At 37.2% G+C, this 16,523-nt stretch overlaps 1 protein-coding gene across 9 annotated transcripts in view; it reads right to left on the bottom strand.

The window, feature by feature from the left end:
* Nucleotides 1-16,523, bottom strand: part of HMGCLL1 (3-hydroxymethyl-3-methylglutaryl-CoA lyase like 1) — a 205,208-nt gene that overhangs the window by 37,955 nt on the left and 150,730 nt on the right. Inside the window, exon 8 of one of the 9 annotated variants that reach the window (XM_025419081.3) lies at nucleotides 6,069-6,308. The exons of 7 other annotated variants lie outside the window; for them this stretch is intronic. In XM_025419081.3, coding sequence (XP_025274866.1) covers nucleotides 6,240-6,308 — 69 coding nt within the window. In that variant the 3' untranslated portion in view covers nucleotides 6,069-6,239. Of the gene's footprint in view, nucleotides 1-6,068; nucleotides 6,309-7,116; nucleotides 7,262-16,523 lie in introns of those variants that run through there. One more of the 9 variants, XM_049092199.1, reaches the window with a different exon arrangement.

Here is a 16,523-nt window from a genome sequence, read left to right on the forward strand (position 1 = left end):
TCATTTTTAGTGTATAAAAATGCCACTGATTTTTGGGCATTGATTTTGTATCCTGCCATGCTGCCAAATTGCTGTATGAGTTCTAGCAATCTTGGGGTGGAGTCTTTTGGGTTTTCTATGTAGAGTATCATGTCATCGGCGAAGAGGGAGAGTTTGACTTCTTCCTTGCCAATTTGAATGCCTTTAATGTCTTTTTGTTATCTGATTGCTGAGGCTAGGACTTCCAGTACTATGTTGAAGAGCAGTGGTGAGAGTGGACATCCCTGTCTTGTTCCTGATCTTAGGGGAAAGGCTCCCATTGCTTCCCCATTGAGAATGATATTTGCTGTGGGCGTTTCGTAGATGGCTTTTAAGATGTTGAGGAATGTTCCCTCTATCCCTGCACTCTGACGAGTTTTGATCAGGAATCGATGCTGTATTTTGTCAAATGCTTTCTCTGCATCTAATGAGAGGATCATATGGTTCTTGGTTTTTCTCTTGCTGATATGATGAATCACATTGATTATTTTACGAGTTTGAACCAGCCTTGTGTCCCGGGAATAAATCCTACTTGGTCATGGTGAATAATTTTCTTAATGTACTCTTGGATCCTATTGGCTAGTATCTTGTTGAGAATTTTTGCATCCATGTTCATTAGGGATATTGGTCTGTAATTCTCCTTTTTGGTGGGGTCTTTGTCTGGTTTTGGAATTAAGGTGAAACTGGTCTCATAGAACGAATTTGGAAGTATTCCATCTCTTTCTATCTTTCCAAAGAGCTTTAGTAGAATAGGTATGGTTTCTTCTTTAAACGTTTGATAGAATTCCCCTGGGAAGCCATCTGGCCCTGGACTTTTGTGTCTTGGGAGGTTTTTGATGACTGCTTCAATTTCCTGTTGGCCTGTTCAGGTTTTCTATTTCTTCCTGTTCCAGTTTTGGTAGTTTGTGGATTTCCAGAAATATGTCCATTTCTTCTAGATTTCCTAATTTATTGGCGTATAGCTGTTCAGAATATGTTTTGTAAAATTGTTTGTATTTCCTTGGTGTTGGTAGTGATCTCTCCTTTCTGATTCATGATTTTATTAATTTGAGTCTTCTCTCTCTTCTTTTTAATAAGGCTGGCTAATGGTTTATCTATCTTATTAATTCTTTCAAAGAACCAACTCCTGGTTTGTTGATCTGTTCCACAGTTCTGGTCTCGATTTTATTGAGTTCTGCTCGAATCTTTATTAACTCTCTTCTTCTGCTGCGTGTAGGATCTATTTGCTGTTTTTTCTCTAGCTCCTTTATGTGTAAGGTTAGCTTTTGTATTTGAGTTCTTTCCAGTTTTTGGATGGCTGCTTGTATTGCGATGTATTTCCCCCTCAGGACTGCTTTTGCTGCATCCCAAAGATTTTGAATGGTTGTATCTTCATCCTCATTAGTTTCCATGAATCTTTTTAATTCTGCCTTAATTTCCTGGTTGACCTTTTCATCTTTTAGCAGGATGGTCCTTAACCTCCACGTGTTTGAGGTCCTTCCAAACTTCTTGTTGTGATTTAGTTCTAATTTCAAGGCCTAATGGTCTGAGAATATGCAGGGGACGATCTCTATCTTTTGGTATCGGTTCAGACCCGATTTGTGACCCAGTATGTGGTCTATTCTGGAGAAGGTTCTATGTGCACTTGAGAAAAATGTGTATTCAGTTGAGTTTGGATGTAAAGTTCTGTAGATATCTGTGAAATCCATCTGGTCCAGCGTATCATTTAAAGCTCTCGTTTCTTTGGAGATGTTATGTTTAGAAGACCTATCGAGTGTAGAAAGCACTAGACTGAAGTCACCAAGTATAAGTGTATTATTATCTAAGTATGTCTTAACTTTGGTTATTAATTGATTGATATATTTGGCAGCTCCCACATTCGGGGCATATATATGGAGGATTTTTAAAGGATCTATCCAACAGAGGACTTAAGTATGATATAGTGTCCCTCTTCATCTCTCACTATAGTCTTCGGGGTAAATTTTAGTTTATCTGATATAAGGATGGCTACCCCTGCTTTCTTTTGAGGACCATTTGAATGGTAAATGGTTCTCCAACCTTTTATTTTCAGGCTGTAGGTGTCCTTCTGTCTAAAATGAGTCTCTTGTAGACAGCAAATAGATGGGTCCTGCTTTTTTATCCAGTCTGAAACCCTGCACCTTTTGATGGGGTCATTAAGCCCGTTCACGTTCAGAGTTACTATTGAAAGATACAAGTTTAGTGTCATCATGATATCTATTCAGTCCTTGTTTTTGTGGATTGTTCCACTGAACTTCTTCTTAAAGGGGAATTTTAAGAGTCCCCCTTAAAATTTCTTGCAGAGCTGGTTTGGAGGTCACATATTCTTTCAGTTCCTGCCTGTCTTGGAAGCTCTTTATCTCTCCTTCTATTCTGAATGAGAGCCTTGCTGGATAAAGTATTCTTGGTTGCATGTTCTTCTCATTTAGGACCCTGAATACATCCTGCCAGCCCTTTCTGGCCTGCCAGGTCTCTGTGGAGAGGTCTGCTGTTACCCTAATACTCCTCCCCATAAGAGTCAGGGATTTCTTGTCTCTTGCTGCTTTAAGGATCTTCTCTTTATCTTTGGAATTTGCAAGTTTCACTATTAAATGTCGAGGTGTTGAACGGTTTTTATGGATTTTAGGGGGGGATCTCTCTATTTCCTGGATCTGAATGCCTCTTTCCCTTCCCAGATTAGGAAAGTTTTCAGCTAGGATTTGTTCAAATACATATTCTGGCCCTCTGGCCCTTTTGGCGCCCTCGGGGACCCCAATTAAACGTAGGTTTTTCTTCCTCAGGCTGTCGTTTATTTCCATTAATCTGTCTTCATGGTCTTTTAATTGTTTGTCTCTTTTCCTCAGTTTCCCTCTTTGCCATCAACTTGTCTTCTATGTCACTCACTCGTTCTTCCACCTCATTAACCCTCGTCGTTAGGACTTCTAGTTTGGATTGCATCTCATTCAATTGATTTTTAATTTCTGCCTGATTAGCTCTAAATTCTGCAGTCATGAAGTCTCTTGAGTCCTTTATGCTTTTTTCTAGAGCCACAAGTAGCTGTATGATAGTGCTTCTGAATTGGCTTTCTGACATTGAATTGTAATCCAGATTTTGTAACTCTATGGAGAGAGGACTGTTTCTGATTCTTTCTTTTGAGATGAGGTTTTCCTTCTAGTCATTTTGCTCAGTGCAGAGTGGCCAAAAACAAGTTGTATTGGGAAAAGGAGAAGAGAGGAGAGAAAGAAGGAAAGAAAAGAGAAAAAGAAAAAAAAAAGGAAGAAAAAAAGGTAAAAAGAAGAAAAAGAGAAAGAAAAAGAAAGAAAGGGGGAAAAAGGGTGGGGTAAGCAAACAGAAATCAATAAGAAAAAAAAATACACGGAGTATCTTCTGATTCTGTATACTTTAACTCCCGTGACTTCCCCTGGAACTTGTCCGTCTAGCTGGTCTTCTAGGGGAGGGGCCTGTTGTGCTGATTTTCAGGTGTTAGCACTTGGGGGAGCTGCTCAGTCCCCTGCCTGGTGCAGGGCTCACTGGGGGTTGTTTACCCCGTGAGGCCCCAGGAGGAACAACCGCAGTGGCGGGGCCAGCTCTGGAGCCCCGGAGTCAGCTCCCGCAGTAGCTACAGAGCTCTCCGTCTGCAGGGCCTGGAGGCGCCGGGGCGGGGCCGCTGCTCTGCTCAGCTCGGGGCAGGAGCGTCCTTGCTGTCCTGGGCCCTCCTGTCCTCTGCCTGTCCCTGGGGGAGGCCGGATCCTGGGCTGTGTCCAACGCCGTGCTCCGGGGCCTGCGCTGTTGGATTCGCACTCCTGGCCTCACAGCCCCCCTCCGTGGAGCCACCCCCGAGCCCCCCGAGCTGCTCCCGCCCCGCAGCCCCCTCCGCGGGGCCCCCCCAGCCCCCCCCGAGCTGCTCCGGGTCCCGCCGTGCGCGCTGCAGCCCTTAGGGAGCTCGGCACACTCTCCCGGGGCGCAGGTGTCTGTTACTGTCCCGGGGAACCCGAGGGCACCCCCGCCCTCCTGGGTCCTGCTCCACCTCCCTGCGAGCCCCTTTCCGCCCGGGAAGGTCGGTGCAGCTCCTGCGTCTCCGGGACGGGGCTCTCCTGTCCTGGGGACACTCACCCGGCCTCAGCCCGGCTCCTCGCGGGCCCCTCCCCCTTGGAGGCCTTTTGTTTCTTTATTTCTTTTCCCCCGTCTTCCTACCTTGATAGAAGCGCGAACTCTTCTCACTGTAGCATTCCAGCTGGTCTCTCTTTAAATCTCAGGCCGCATTCATAGATTTTCAGGGTGATTTGAAGGTTATCTAGGTAATTTGGTGGGGACAGGTGGTTTGGGGACCCTACTCTTCCTCCATCTTGCCCCTCCTCCTTATAATAACATTATTGACTATATTCCTTATACTGTACTTTTCATTTCCATGACTTATTTATTTTATAACTGAAAGTATGTGACTCTTAATCTCCTTTATCTCTTTCATCCATCCCCTCACCTACCTTCTGGTAACCACCAGTCCTCTGTATTTAAGAGACTGTTTTTTGGGTTGTTTTTCAGTTGTGTATGTAAGTAAAATCATATGGTATTTGTCTCTGACTTATTTAAATTAGCATAATACCTTACAAATCCCATCCATGTTGTTGCAAATAGCAAGATCTCATTCTTTTTGGATGTCTGAGTAATATTCCATTCTGTATATATGCCACATCTTCTTTCCATTTGTCTATTGATAGATACTTGGGTTGCTTCCATATCTTGGCTATTTTAAATAATACTATGATAAACATGGAACTTCATATATCATTTCAAATTGGTGGTTTTTTCCCTTTAGGTAAATAACCAGTAGTGGAATTACTGGATAATTTGTTATTTCCATTTTTATTTTCTTTAAGAAATCCACATACTGTTTTCCACACTGGTTGCACCAATTTAAATTCCCACCAACAGTGTATGTGAAAGTTGTTTTTACTTTATAGACTCACCTACTCTTGTTTTTTTTTTTTTTTGTCTTTTTTATTTTAGTTATTCTGACAGGTATAAGGCGATGTGTTATTTTCACTTTGATATGCATTTGCCTGATGATTAGTCACATTGAGCATCTTTTCATGTGTCTATTTGCCAATGTATTCTTTGAAAAAGGTATATTCAGCTCCTTTGCCATTTTTTATTTGGATTATTCAGTGTTTGTTTTGGTGTTGAGTTGTATAAATTCCTAAATATTTTGGATACTAACTCCTTATCAGATATGTAATTTGTGAATATTCTCTCCCATTCAGTAGGTAGCCATATCATTTTTTGATGGTTTCTTTTACTGTGTGAAAGCTTTTCATTTTGGTGTAGTCCCACTAGTTTATCTTTTTTTGTTTCCCTTACCTGAGGAGACACATCTAGAAAAATGTTAAGGCTGATTTCAAAGAGATTACTATGGGTTTTTTTTTTGAGGATTTTTACGGTTTCATGTAGGATATTTAGGACTTGAGTCCATTTTGAGTTTATTTTTGTGTATGGTGTGAGAAAGTGGTCCAGTTTCATTCTTTTTCATGTAGGTCTCCAGTTTTCCCTATACTAGTCATTACAGAGACAGTCTTTTCCCCCATTGCATGTTCTTGCCTCCTTTATTGTAGATCAATTGACCATGTGAGTGTGCATTTATTTCTGGGCTATTTTGTCCCATTAATCTTTTTTTAAAAAGATTTTACTTATTTATGGGAGATACACACAGAGAGAAGCAGAACATGCAGCGAGAGGCAGGCTCCTCGTGGGAAGCCCAAACTGAAACTTGATCCCAGGACTCCGGATCATGCTCTGAGCCAAAGGCAGATGCTCAACCACTAAGCCAGCCAAGTATCTCATTGTCTCATTAATCTGTGCATCTGTTTTTGTGCCAGTACCATACTATTTTGCTTACTATAGTTTTGAGGTAAATCTTGGAATCTGACATTGTGATATCTCCAGCTTTGTTCTTATCAGATTATTTTGGTGATTTGGGGGTCTGCTGTGCTTCCATACAAATTTTAGTATTATTTGTTCCAGGTCCGTGAAAAATTCTGTTGGTATTTTGATGGGGATTGCATTAACCTGTAGACTGCTTTGGGTAGTAAGGACATTTTAATGATTTTAATTCTTCCAATCCATGAACACAGAATAGCTTTCCATTTGTGTCATCTTCAATTTCTTTCATCAATGTTTTATATTTTTCAAAATATAGATTTTTTCACCTCCAAGATTGTTTATTCTTAGGTGTTCTTTCTGGTGATGTTTTAATGGAATTTTCTTAATTTCTCTGACAGTATCTTATAGACGGTACTCAATAGATGTTTGATGAATTCCTGAGGAACACACAAAAATTCTTTTATGATACAATGTTGCCATACCCAGTTAGTTCCCTATCACAGAAAAAGATTTAGAGAAGATGTCAACTTCCCAGTGTAAATGTGGAATGATTGAATGATATTCCTGATTCTGGTACAAAGGCTAGACTGTCTGTTAGGTGAGAAATGAAGCAAATATGAAGAGTGAGAAAAGAGAACACTTCTAATGATCAATATGTACCCACATTTATTTAATCCTCACACCTGCTCATGAGTAGATACTATTAATATCCCAAATTTACAGGCAAAGAAACATGGGATATAGGGAAGTAAAGTAATGTTCCCTAAGCCAGAGCCAAAATTGGAGTCTAAACATTTATATTCTAGAAGCCCTGCTTGTAACTACTGTTATATAGTCCGCCATTTAGGAGCTAAGATGCTATAAATAAAATCAGGGAAAAAATGAGTTGGCTTACCAGAAGTAATGGCTGTTCCTTATCTTTAAATGATCTATTTTTTTGTGTATTGGCATATTTATTTTGATTAGGGACCATACACGATGTTTGAGGATAGAGAAAGCAAACCTTTTGAGTAGCATGTATTTATAGACCTATATTTAATTGTGCATATTTCCTTTATTCTCTAATTCATTTTATGAGTTTCAATCCAGGGCTTTTAGAATAGTATTTTGAAATTGGGACAAATCTCAACTCTGTGGTCAACTACTATTCAACAAAGCAGGAAAGAATATCCACTGGAAAAAGGACAGTCTCTTCCATAAATGGCACTGGGAAAATTGGGCAGCCACATACAGAAGAATGAAACTAGACCATTCTCTTACACCATGCACAAAGATAAATTCAAAATGGATGAAAGATCTAAATTGAGACAAGAATCCATCAAAATCCTAGAGGAGAACACAGGCAATACCCTTTTTGAACTTGGCCACAGCAACTTCTTGAAAGATACATCTATGAAGGCAAGGGAAACAAAAGCAAAACTTAACTATTGGGACTTAATCAAGATAAAAAGCTTCTGCACAGCAAAAGAAACAGTCAACAATACTAAAAGGCAACCTACAGAATGGGAGAAGATATTTGCAAATGACATATCAGATAAAGGGCTAGTATTCAAGATCTATAAAGAACTCATTAAACTCAGCAGCAAAGAAACAAAACAATCATAAAATGGGTAGAAGACATGAACAGAAATTTCACTAGAGAAGACCTACACATGGCCAACAAGCACGTGAGAAAATGCTCCACATGACTTGCAATCAGGAAAATACAAATCAAAACCACAATGAGGGGCAGCCTGGGTGGCTCAGCAGTTTAGCGCCACCTTTGGCCCAGCACATGATCCTGGAGACCCAGAATCAAGTCCGAAGTTGGGCTCTCTGCATGGAGCCTGCTTCTCCCTTTGCCTATGTCTCTACCTCTCTGTCTCTCTGTTTCTCATGAATAAATAAATAAAATCTTTAAACACACACACACACACAATGAGATACCACCTCACACTGGTAAGAATGGCGAAAATTAACAAGACAGAAAACAAATGTTGGAGAAGATGTGGAGAAAGGGGAACCCTCTTCTGTTGGTGGGAATGTGAACTGGTACAACCACTCTGGAAAAAAAATATGGAGGTTCCTCAAAAAGTTAAAAATAGAGCTACCCTATGACCCAGCAATTGCACTACTGAGAACTTACCCTAAAGATACAGATGTAGTGAAAGACAGAGACACCTGCACCCCAATGTTTATAGCAGCAATGTCCACAATGCCAAACTGTGGAAGGAGCCACAATGTCCTTTGACAGATGAATGGATAAAGATGTGGAATATTACTCAGCCATCAGAAAGGATGAATACCCACCATTTGCTTTGACATGGATGGAACTGGAGGGTATTATGCTGAGTGAAGTAAGTCAATTGGAGAAGGGCAATCATATGGTTTCATTCATATGGGGAATATAAATAGTGAAAGGGATTACAAGGAAAAGAAGGGGAACTGAGTGGGAAAAATTAGAGCTGGAGACAAACCATGAGAGACTCCTAACTCTGGGAAACAAAGGGTTTTGGAAGGTAAGGTGGAAGGGGATGGGGTGACTGGGTGACAGGCACTGAGGAAGGCACCTGATGGGATGAGCACTGGGTGTTATATGTTGGCAAATCGAAATTCAATAAAAACAAACATTTAAAAATAAGCATATATACATATATATATACACTGAAAAGAGGAACTTAGTGGAAGTTTAAAAAAAGAAAGACTGGAACAAAAGACAAATGACTTAAAATGACAAAAGCCAAAACTGTCAAACAGCATTTTGAAGCAAGTGAACAGCTACATGAAGTGGGGAGCAGTAGGCAGAAACCACGTGGAAGCTGAAGTGAGGAACAAGTCCTAATCCTGGCTATGTTTTACAACTGTTCTGTACACCTTGTAGACACTGAAAGATAGGCAGCTTCTACAATCTATTGATCTTGAAGACAGATGTTTATGCAGTGATCCTAAAGGTTAGCTATTGAAAACATGGAAATATATATACAAAAAAAATAGTTCTATTGTTTCATTCCTTTGATTTTTTTGAAATATTTGCTGCAAGAGCAGAAGTGCTAGAGAGAGGGAATGATAGAAAGGGAGGAAAAACCACTTGCTACTGTTTGCTATTTTCCTTGGCCAAATGGAACCAGAATAAAGGGGGACAAAATACTAAACCCAAGTGTAAACTAAGAATCCGGGGGCTTCTTCCATCCTGGGGTGATGCATGTGCATATTCATCTTTTGGCACATTTGGGAAATCAAAGTTCTATTCTTTACTCAAATGCCATTAAGTTATTTAGAGCTAGATCTAGAGGTTTCATATTTATTATCATGAAGTATAAAGCCAAATGTCCCTTTTTCAGGAGCACCATAGATTAACAGATTAGAATGTTTTCCACATGTCCATTTTTACTGTCAAGAGAATTTTAAAGAAGTTTTCCAGCTTCCGCAGCTGAACCAGATGTCAGTGGGTCCCACAGTGAAATGAAATTGGCAGAGTAGCCTTCTCATGACCCTGGGGTTGTTTTATCAGGGATCAGTTTAATGTCTAAGAGCCATTCCTTGCTGAAGACTGTAAAGTTTTTGGGTCCAGTCTGCCACAATTACAGAATCTGCTGACTTGTTCGAACCACTGAAACCAAGCAATATTTCTTATAACTTTTCTCACATGAATCTATAATTGTTGTTTGTGTTGGCACAAGAAAAGTAAAGGGTCTTATTTCCACTGTGCATTTCTGGTCTCTGGTTTCAGGAACATCAGTAGAGAATCATTTTACCAGCCACATTTTTTGTTGGGTAACTAAGTCCTGGTGATTTACCCTATAGATCCCTCTACTGTGTTCTCAAATGACCATGGGCAAAAAGATAGTGGATGGACACTTTGTAAAATAACTGTAGGAGTTAACACAATAATGTTTTTTTTTTTTTTTTCATTGCTAGCTTTGGTTCAAGATTTTATGGCCAAAAGTCCAAATGTGGTTATACTAACATATTTCATTCTTTCTTTAACTTTTAATTTGTCATTGTTAATGTAAAAAGCATATTTAAAGTAGACATACAGTTTAAAACAAAATAAAATGAACATGCTTCTTACTGCACAGTTTAAGAAATAGAGCATCACCAATAGTTTTGAATTCCCTTTGAGAATTATCTTTGATTACATGTCCCTCCTCCTACAGAAAATTCAGTTTTTATTAAATTTGCTACAAACTCTTTTGCCGTGTCTCCTGCTATATATGTGCAATATATTTCCTAAGTATATATCTCAGAATGAATTGCTGCATCATAGGGTATGTACATGCTCAAAAAAATTTGCAGAATTTTTATAGTGTTGCAATATACTATGATTGCTAATTTTGTCTATTTTTGAATTTCATATACCTGAAATATTACTTTAGATATTCAATAGTTTTTCTATACCCATTATTAGTTTTTTTGAGATGAATCCTGTGATTACACATAGCTCTAGATATTCCTTATCACAAAGTATTTCATTATGTGAATATGTCCTACTTTATTCAATTCATTTGAGATGTAAATTGGGGCAGATTTAGTTTTAATTACCAGCTTGCTACAAACTGTTTTTGCTGGGTCTCCTCCTATATATGTACAAGAGATTTCCTAAGTATATATCTTGGGAATGAACTGTATCACAGGGTATGTGCTCAAAATTACTATAAAGAGCCAATTTATTCAAAGGTAGTTGTATCACCACATATTTTGCTTAGCAGTATGAGACTTTCTGTAACCTGACACCATTACCAGCGCTGGATATTCTGTATATCCAACCCTGGAATATCTGACTTTGAGATATTTGGCAGCATAAAATGGAATTTATTTTCATTTGCTTTTTTCTAACTAAAAACATGGTTGAATACATATTTTATGTTTATGTGGCATTTGTATTCCTTTTTGTGTATAATGCCTAATGGAGTCCTTTGACCAGTTCCTTACTTGTTTCTTTCATTTTGCTTTTTTTTTTTTTTTTTTTTAAGGAAACTCTTCCTGTATAACATACATATAGAGAAGAGCACAAATCATAAGTGTACATATCAGTGAGTGTTCATAAGCTTACCCACATCAGAAAATAGAATATTACCAGTCCAAGATGCCCCTCTGAAACTCCCCCTCCCACATTATACTATTCCCATCTTAACATCCATCACTATGGATGAGTTTTGTATGTTTTGAATGTTATTAAATGTAATACAATATATACTTTATCATGTCTGTCTTCCCTTGCTCAACAAGTTTTCTTGAAATTCAAGTATGTTGCATGTAGTAGTGTTTTACTAATTCTCATTAATGATAAATGTAGATACCACCATTTTACATAAGTTCTCTTGCTGACGTACGTTTGAGTTACTTCCAATTTTGAGCTATTACAAAGAGTATTAGTGTGAAAATTCTTGAACATATTTTTTTGGTGAGTAAGTGTATACATTTCTGTTGGTATATATTTAGGAATGGAATTGCTGAGTTTTAAAGTATGCATATGTTAAAAAGTGATGGTATCAATTTAAACTCCCCCCAGCACTGTATAAAAGTGCCATCTGTTCAGAAGTCTTGCCAATACTTACCAGACTTTATAATTTTAGCAATTCTTGTGGCTACCCAGTGGTATCTCACTGTTGCTTTAATTTACATTTCTCTGATGATTAATGGAGTCGAACTCTTCATAGCTTAATGACCATTAGTATAAGCTCTGTTGTAAAAATGTTTCTTCAACTCATTTTTTCAGTATCTCTTGGGCTTTTAATCTTTATTTTTTTAATAGATTAGTAGGAGTTCTACATGTAGTCAGTATTACTATTCCTTCATCAAATATATGAACTGCAACTATGTTTCCCCACATCATGTTTTTTTTTTTAATTTTACTTTCATAATGCATCTCCTTCTGTTTTAATAATCTTAATATTTTGGAAGCTTTAGATTTTCTGAAAAAAATGTGAATACAGTACCAAGAATTACCATATTAACTGTACCAAATTACCATAACCAATTACTCCTATTACTAACATATTTTATTAGTATGCATCCTGTTTTTTGGGGTGGAATATCCTACAAATGTCCATTAGAATAAATTGGTTGATAGTGCTGTTCAGATCAACTCTATCCTTACTGATTTTCTACTTCCTTGAGCTATCAATTACTGAAAGAAGTATGTCAAAGCCTCCAAATATAAGAGGGAACTTATATATTTCTTGTTTCATTTCTGTCAGTCTTGCCTCAAGTTTTGATGCTGTCCTGTTAGATGCATATATATTTACAATTGTTATTTCTTCTTGGATAATTATCCTTTTGTCATTATTAATATGCTTATTTATTCCTCATAATTTTCCTCATTGTGATGTCTGCTTTGACTGAAATTAATATTGCTACCCTACTTCTCATTTGATTGGTATTATTATGGTATGTATATATGAGTCTTTATTTAAAAAGGATTTCTGGTAGACAACAAATAGTTTGGTTTAAGTTTTTATCCATTCTGACAATCTCTGTCTTCAAATTGGTGCATTTATACTATATGTATTAATGTATATAGTGTATATAAAATATATATATACAAATACATTTGAAATGATTAGAGATTATAGGTGGATTAATATCCATCATGTTTGTAAATGTGTTCTATTTGTTGCATTTTTAAAGAATTTTTCTCCATCTTTTTCAACCTTCTCTGGTTTTAACTGAGGATTTTCTATGACTATTGTATCTTAGTATATTGGTTATAATTCTTTTAAAAAGCTTTTAGTGATTTCCCTAGACTTTCCAATACACATTTTTAACTTTATTCACCTTCAAATAATTCGATAGCATTTCATGTATAGTGCTGGTACCTTATAAGAGAGTATCCCCAATTCCTCCCTCCCATCCCTTCTAACATTGCTGTCATTCATTTCATTTATCCTTAGGCTAAAATTACTGCATGTTTTGTGGCTATTATTACTTTGAACAAACAGTTTACTAGATGTACTAAGAGTATTTTGAATAAAAGATTGCATTTTACTTTCATTTATTACATCTCTGCTCTTTTTTAAAGAAGATTTTATTTATTCTATAGAGTCAGAGGGGGTGGGGTGGGGGGCAATGACATGGGCAGAGGGAGAGGGAGGCTCTCTGTGAGGAGCCTGATGTGGGACTTGATCCCAGGACCCTGGGATCACTATGAACCAAAGGCAGACACTCAACTACTGAGCCACCCAGGTGCCTCTCTGCTCTTCCTTTCTTATGCATCTGATTTTTCTGACATAGATAATTTTCCCTATCTATGAAGAATGTCTTTATCATTTCTAGTAAGGCAGTTTATTGATGATGAAATCCATTATTTTTTGTCTGAAAAAGCCATTGTTTCTCCAACACTTCTGAAGAGTAACTCTTTCAAATATAGAATGCTAGAATTATGGGTTTTTTCCTTAGATATTTTAAGTATTTCACCCTACTTTCCTGTTGCTGGCATGATTTCTAATGAAGAATCCAATGTAATTCTTATGTTTCCATACAACTAAGATGTTTATTTTCCTCTGGCTTCTTTTTTCTCTGTCTTTAGTTTTCTGCAATTTGAATATGATATGCCTAGGTGTAGTTACTTTTATATTTATCCTGCTTGTTGTCTCCAAGTTTCTTGGATCTGTGGTATGATGCCTGACATTAATTTTGAAATACCTTCAGATTGCTTCAGATATTTCTTCTACTCTGTTCTCTTCTTCTTCTCCTTCTGGTATTCCAATAACACATATGTTACACCTTTTAAAATCATCCCATAGTTGTTGTATAGTCTGTTTTTATTTTTTCCATTATTTTTCTCTTTGCATTTCAGTTTTATGAAGTTTCTTTTGACATTTTTAAGCTCACTGATTCTCTCCTTGGCTATGTGCAGTCTACTGATGAGTCCGTCAAAGGCAGTCTTCATTTCTGCTACTTCTTACTCCCCTAGAATTTCCTTTTAATTTCTTCTTAGATTTTCCATCTCTCTGCTATATTCACATCTCTTTTTTTGCATGTTTCTGCATTTGCCATTAAAGCTTTTAACATTGTACTTATAGTTACTTTAAATTCCTTGTCTGAAAATTCTAACATCTGTGTTATATCTGAATCTGATTCTGATATTTTGTCTCTTGAGGCTTTTGTTTCTTGTTTCCTTCTTGGCTTTTGGCTTATCTTGTGATTTTTAGTTGTTTATTGAAAGCCAGACATGTTGTATCTGATGGCAGAAGCTAAGGTAAATAGGCTGAACATGTGTGAGAATTAGTTAGTCTAACTAGGAGTTTGGCTGTTTTAATGCTTGTTGTAGCTGTAATAACCAGAGGCTTCAAATTTCTCCAGTTTCCTTGATTTTGCATTACCTCTTTATGTGGGATTCCCTAAATACTCCTCCTTAGAGTTTATATCTTGTAGCCCTTTCAACTTTAATTCAGTGTTATTATGCTGAGGACTTATTGGTGTTATAAGGTGTAGGGGAAGAGGAAGCATTTTATAATATTAAGATTCTCAGACTTTTGGGACACCTGGGTGTCTCAGTGGTTGAGCGTCTGCCTTCTGCTCAAGGCATGATCCTGGGGTTGTGGGATTGAGTCCCACATTGGGCTCCTGCAGGAAGCCTACTTCTCCCTCTGCCTGTGTCTCTACCTCTCTCTCTCTGTATCTCTCATAAATAATCTTTAAAAAAAATATTTTTAGACTTTTAGTGAGCCTGTGTCTTAGGAGGTGACCTTCACAGGTGTTTCTCCAATAGTATCACTTTTTTTTTTTTTTTTCTTTTTCTACCTCGTTAGTAAGACATGAAGTCTGGCAGGGACTGGAGGGGCATGGATATCCTTCCTCAGCTAGGATAAGGCTCTGGCAAAGTCTTTTTCCCTAGAGAACAGGCCTTTGAAAGGAGAATGCTCTGGTAATATTGCATAGTGAATATTCTTCCTCTCTTCTTGCCAAACCACAGGAAGAGCTTTCTCAGCTCCTATCAGAACTTGGTGGGGTTTCTTGAGGTAAAGCTCAAGAAACTGTGATGACTCCTTTGAGAATGGCTCTAGGAGTTTCTCCCCATTCTGCTTATCCATGCTTAGTCTCCAGCAGTTTGTCAAAAGTATCATTTAAGTGTTACTAACAGGTAAGGAGATCTCAGTTGTGCATCTGTGGATTTGGCTATCTCCATATTTCAGGATGGAAACTTGCCTGCAATCTCAGTTCCCTGATGGGTCCAAGAAAATTCATTTAATTTGTTAGATTTTTTTTCTCATTTTAAGGATGAGGGTGATGATTCCAATCTCCTTATGTGTGGAACTGATACTATGGTTGTATAATATCTTTTTATGGACAGAAAATTCTAATTTCAGTATAGTCGACTTATTGATCTTTTTCTATTTTGTTCACTCTTTATTTTCTCTTATATTATTTACTTCCACACTTAGATTTAGAAGCCTTCAGGACCTGGTTTTATGTATAGTAGGAGGAAAGGGTTAAGATTTTTTTCTATGTGGTTATCCAATTGAACAAGCACGATTTATTGAAAAGATCATGCTTTTCCCAATAAACTCTATTGATGCTTTTTACTACAAATCAAATAACTATGTATTTGAGTCTCTATTTCAGCTTTCTATTTTGTCTTTTTGTTTTTGGTTCATATGTCTATCCTTGCATTATTACTTTGCTATCTTCTTGATTTTTATCTTTATAATAATAGTAATCTGATATTACTCAGATTTGAAATTCTTTTAGATTACCTTGACTGTTTTAGATCTGCAGGCCAACATCAATTTTAGAAATATACTTGTAAATTTCCACAACCCCCCCCCCCCGCCCAATACAAAAAAATCCCTGCTGAAAATTGTATTGGGCTTGCATTGAATGTATAGATCAATTTGGTGAAAAACAGCATTTGTATAGTACTAAATATTTCATGCCAGAAATTTATCTCTCAATGTTTAAAAACTCTTTCCATAAAATATTATGTTCCCTTCTACAAAGCAATAGTACACATCTGTGGTTAGATTTATGCCTTATTTGATATTTTAATAATACTACAATGGGAAATTTCATTTTGTAATGAAGTATTAGTTATTGGTATATATAGGAATAACGTTGATTTTTGTATATTATGTTTGTGTTCTGTAGTCTTCCCAAATTTAATTACTGATTTTAATAACTTATCTAAAAATTCTTTTAAGATTTTGAATATGCAATGATAACATCTGAAATAATGAAGATTTTATGACCTCCTTTCCAAATAGATTAGTGGTTTTTTTATGTCAGTAGATTACATTCAAAGGATTTTATTTAGGATGTCATGAAATAGATTTGACTGTGATTTTTCTTTATTGTAATATTCTTGTAGGATTCACTGACAAGGTTATACTGGATTCATGAAATGATTTGGGAGGAGAATAGTGGAATTGCATATCTAATATTATACTGGGGCTTCAACAACCTTAGCTGCTCCCGTTGCAACTTAAGAATTTGCTCCCCTAGTGTTTAAGACTTGTTTTTAAGGGACACCTGGGTGGCTCAGCAGGTGAACTCTGCCTTTAGCACAGGATATGGTCCTGGAGTCCTGGGATTGAGTCCCACATTAGGCTCCACTCTAGGAGCCTGCTTCTCTCTTTGCCTATGTCTCTGTCTCTTTCATGAATAAATAAATAAAATCTTAAAAAAAAAAAAAAAAAGACTGGTTTTTAAATTTTAGGCAAGTGAAAAAAAAT

This window comes from Canis lupus, chromosome 12 (assembly GCF_003254725.2).
Source record: "Canis lupus dingo isolate Sandy chromosome 12, ASM325472v2, whole genome shotgun sequence".
NCBI classification, from domain to species: domain Eukaryota; kingdom Metazoa; phylum Chordata; class Mammalia; order Carnivora; family Canidae; genus Canis; species Canis lupus.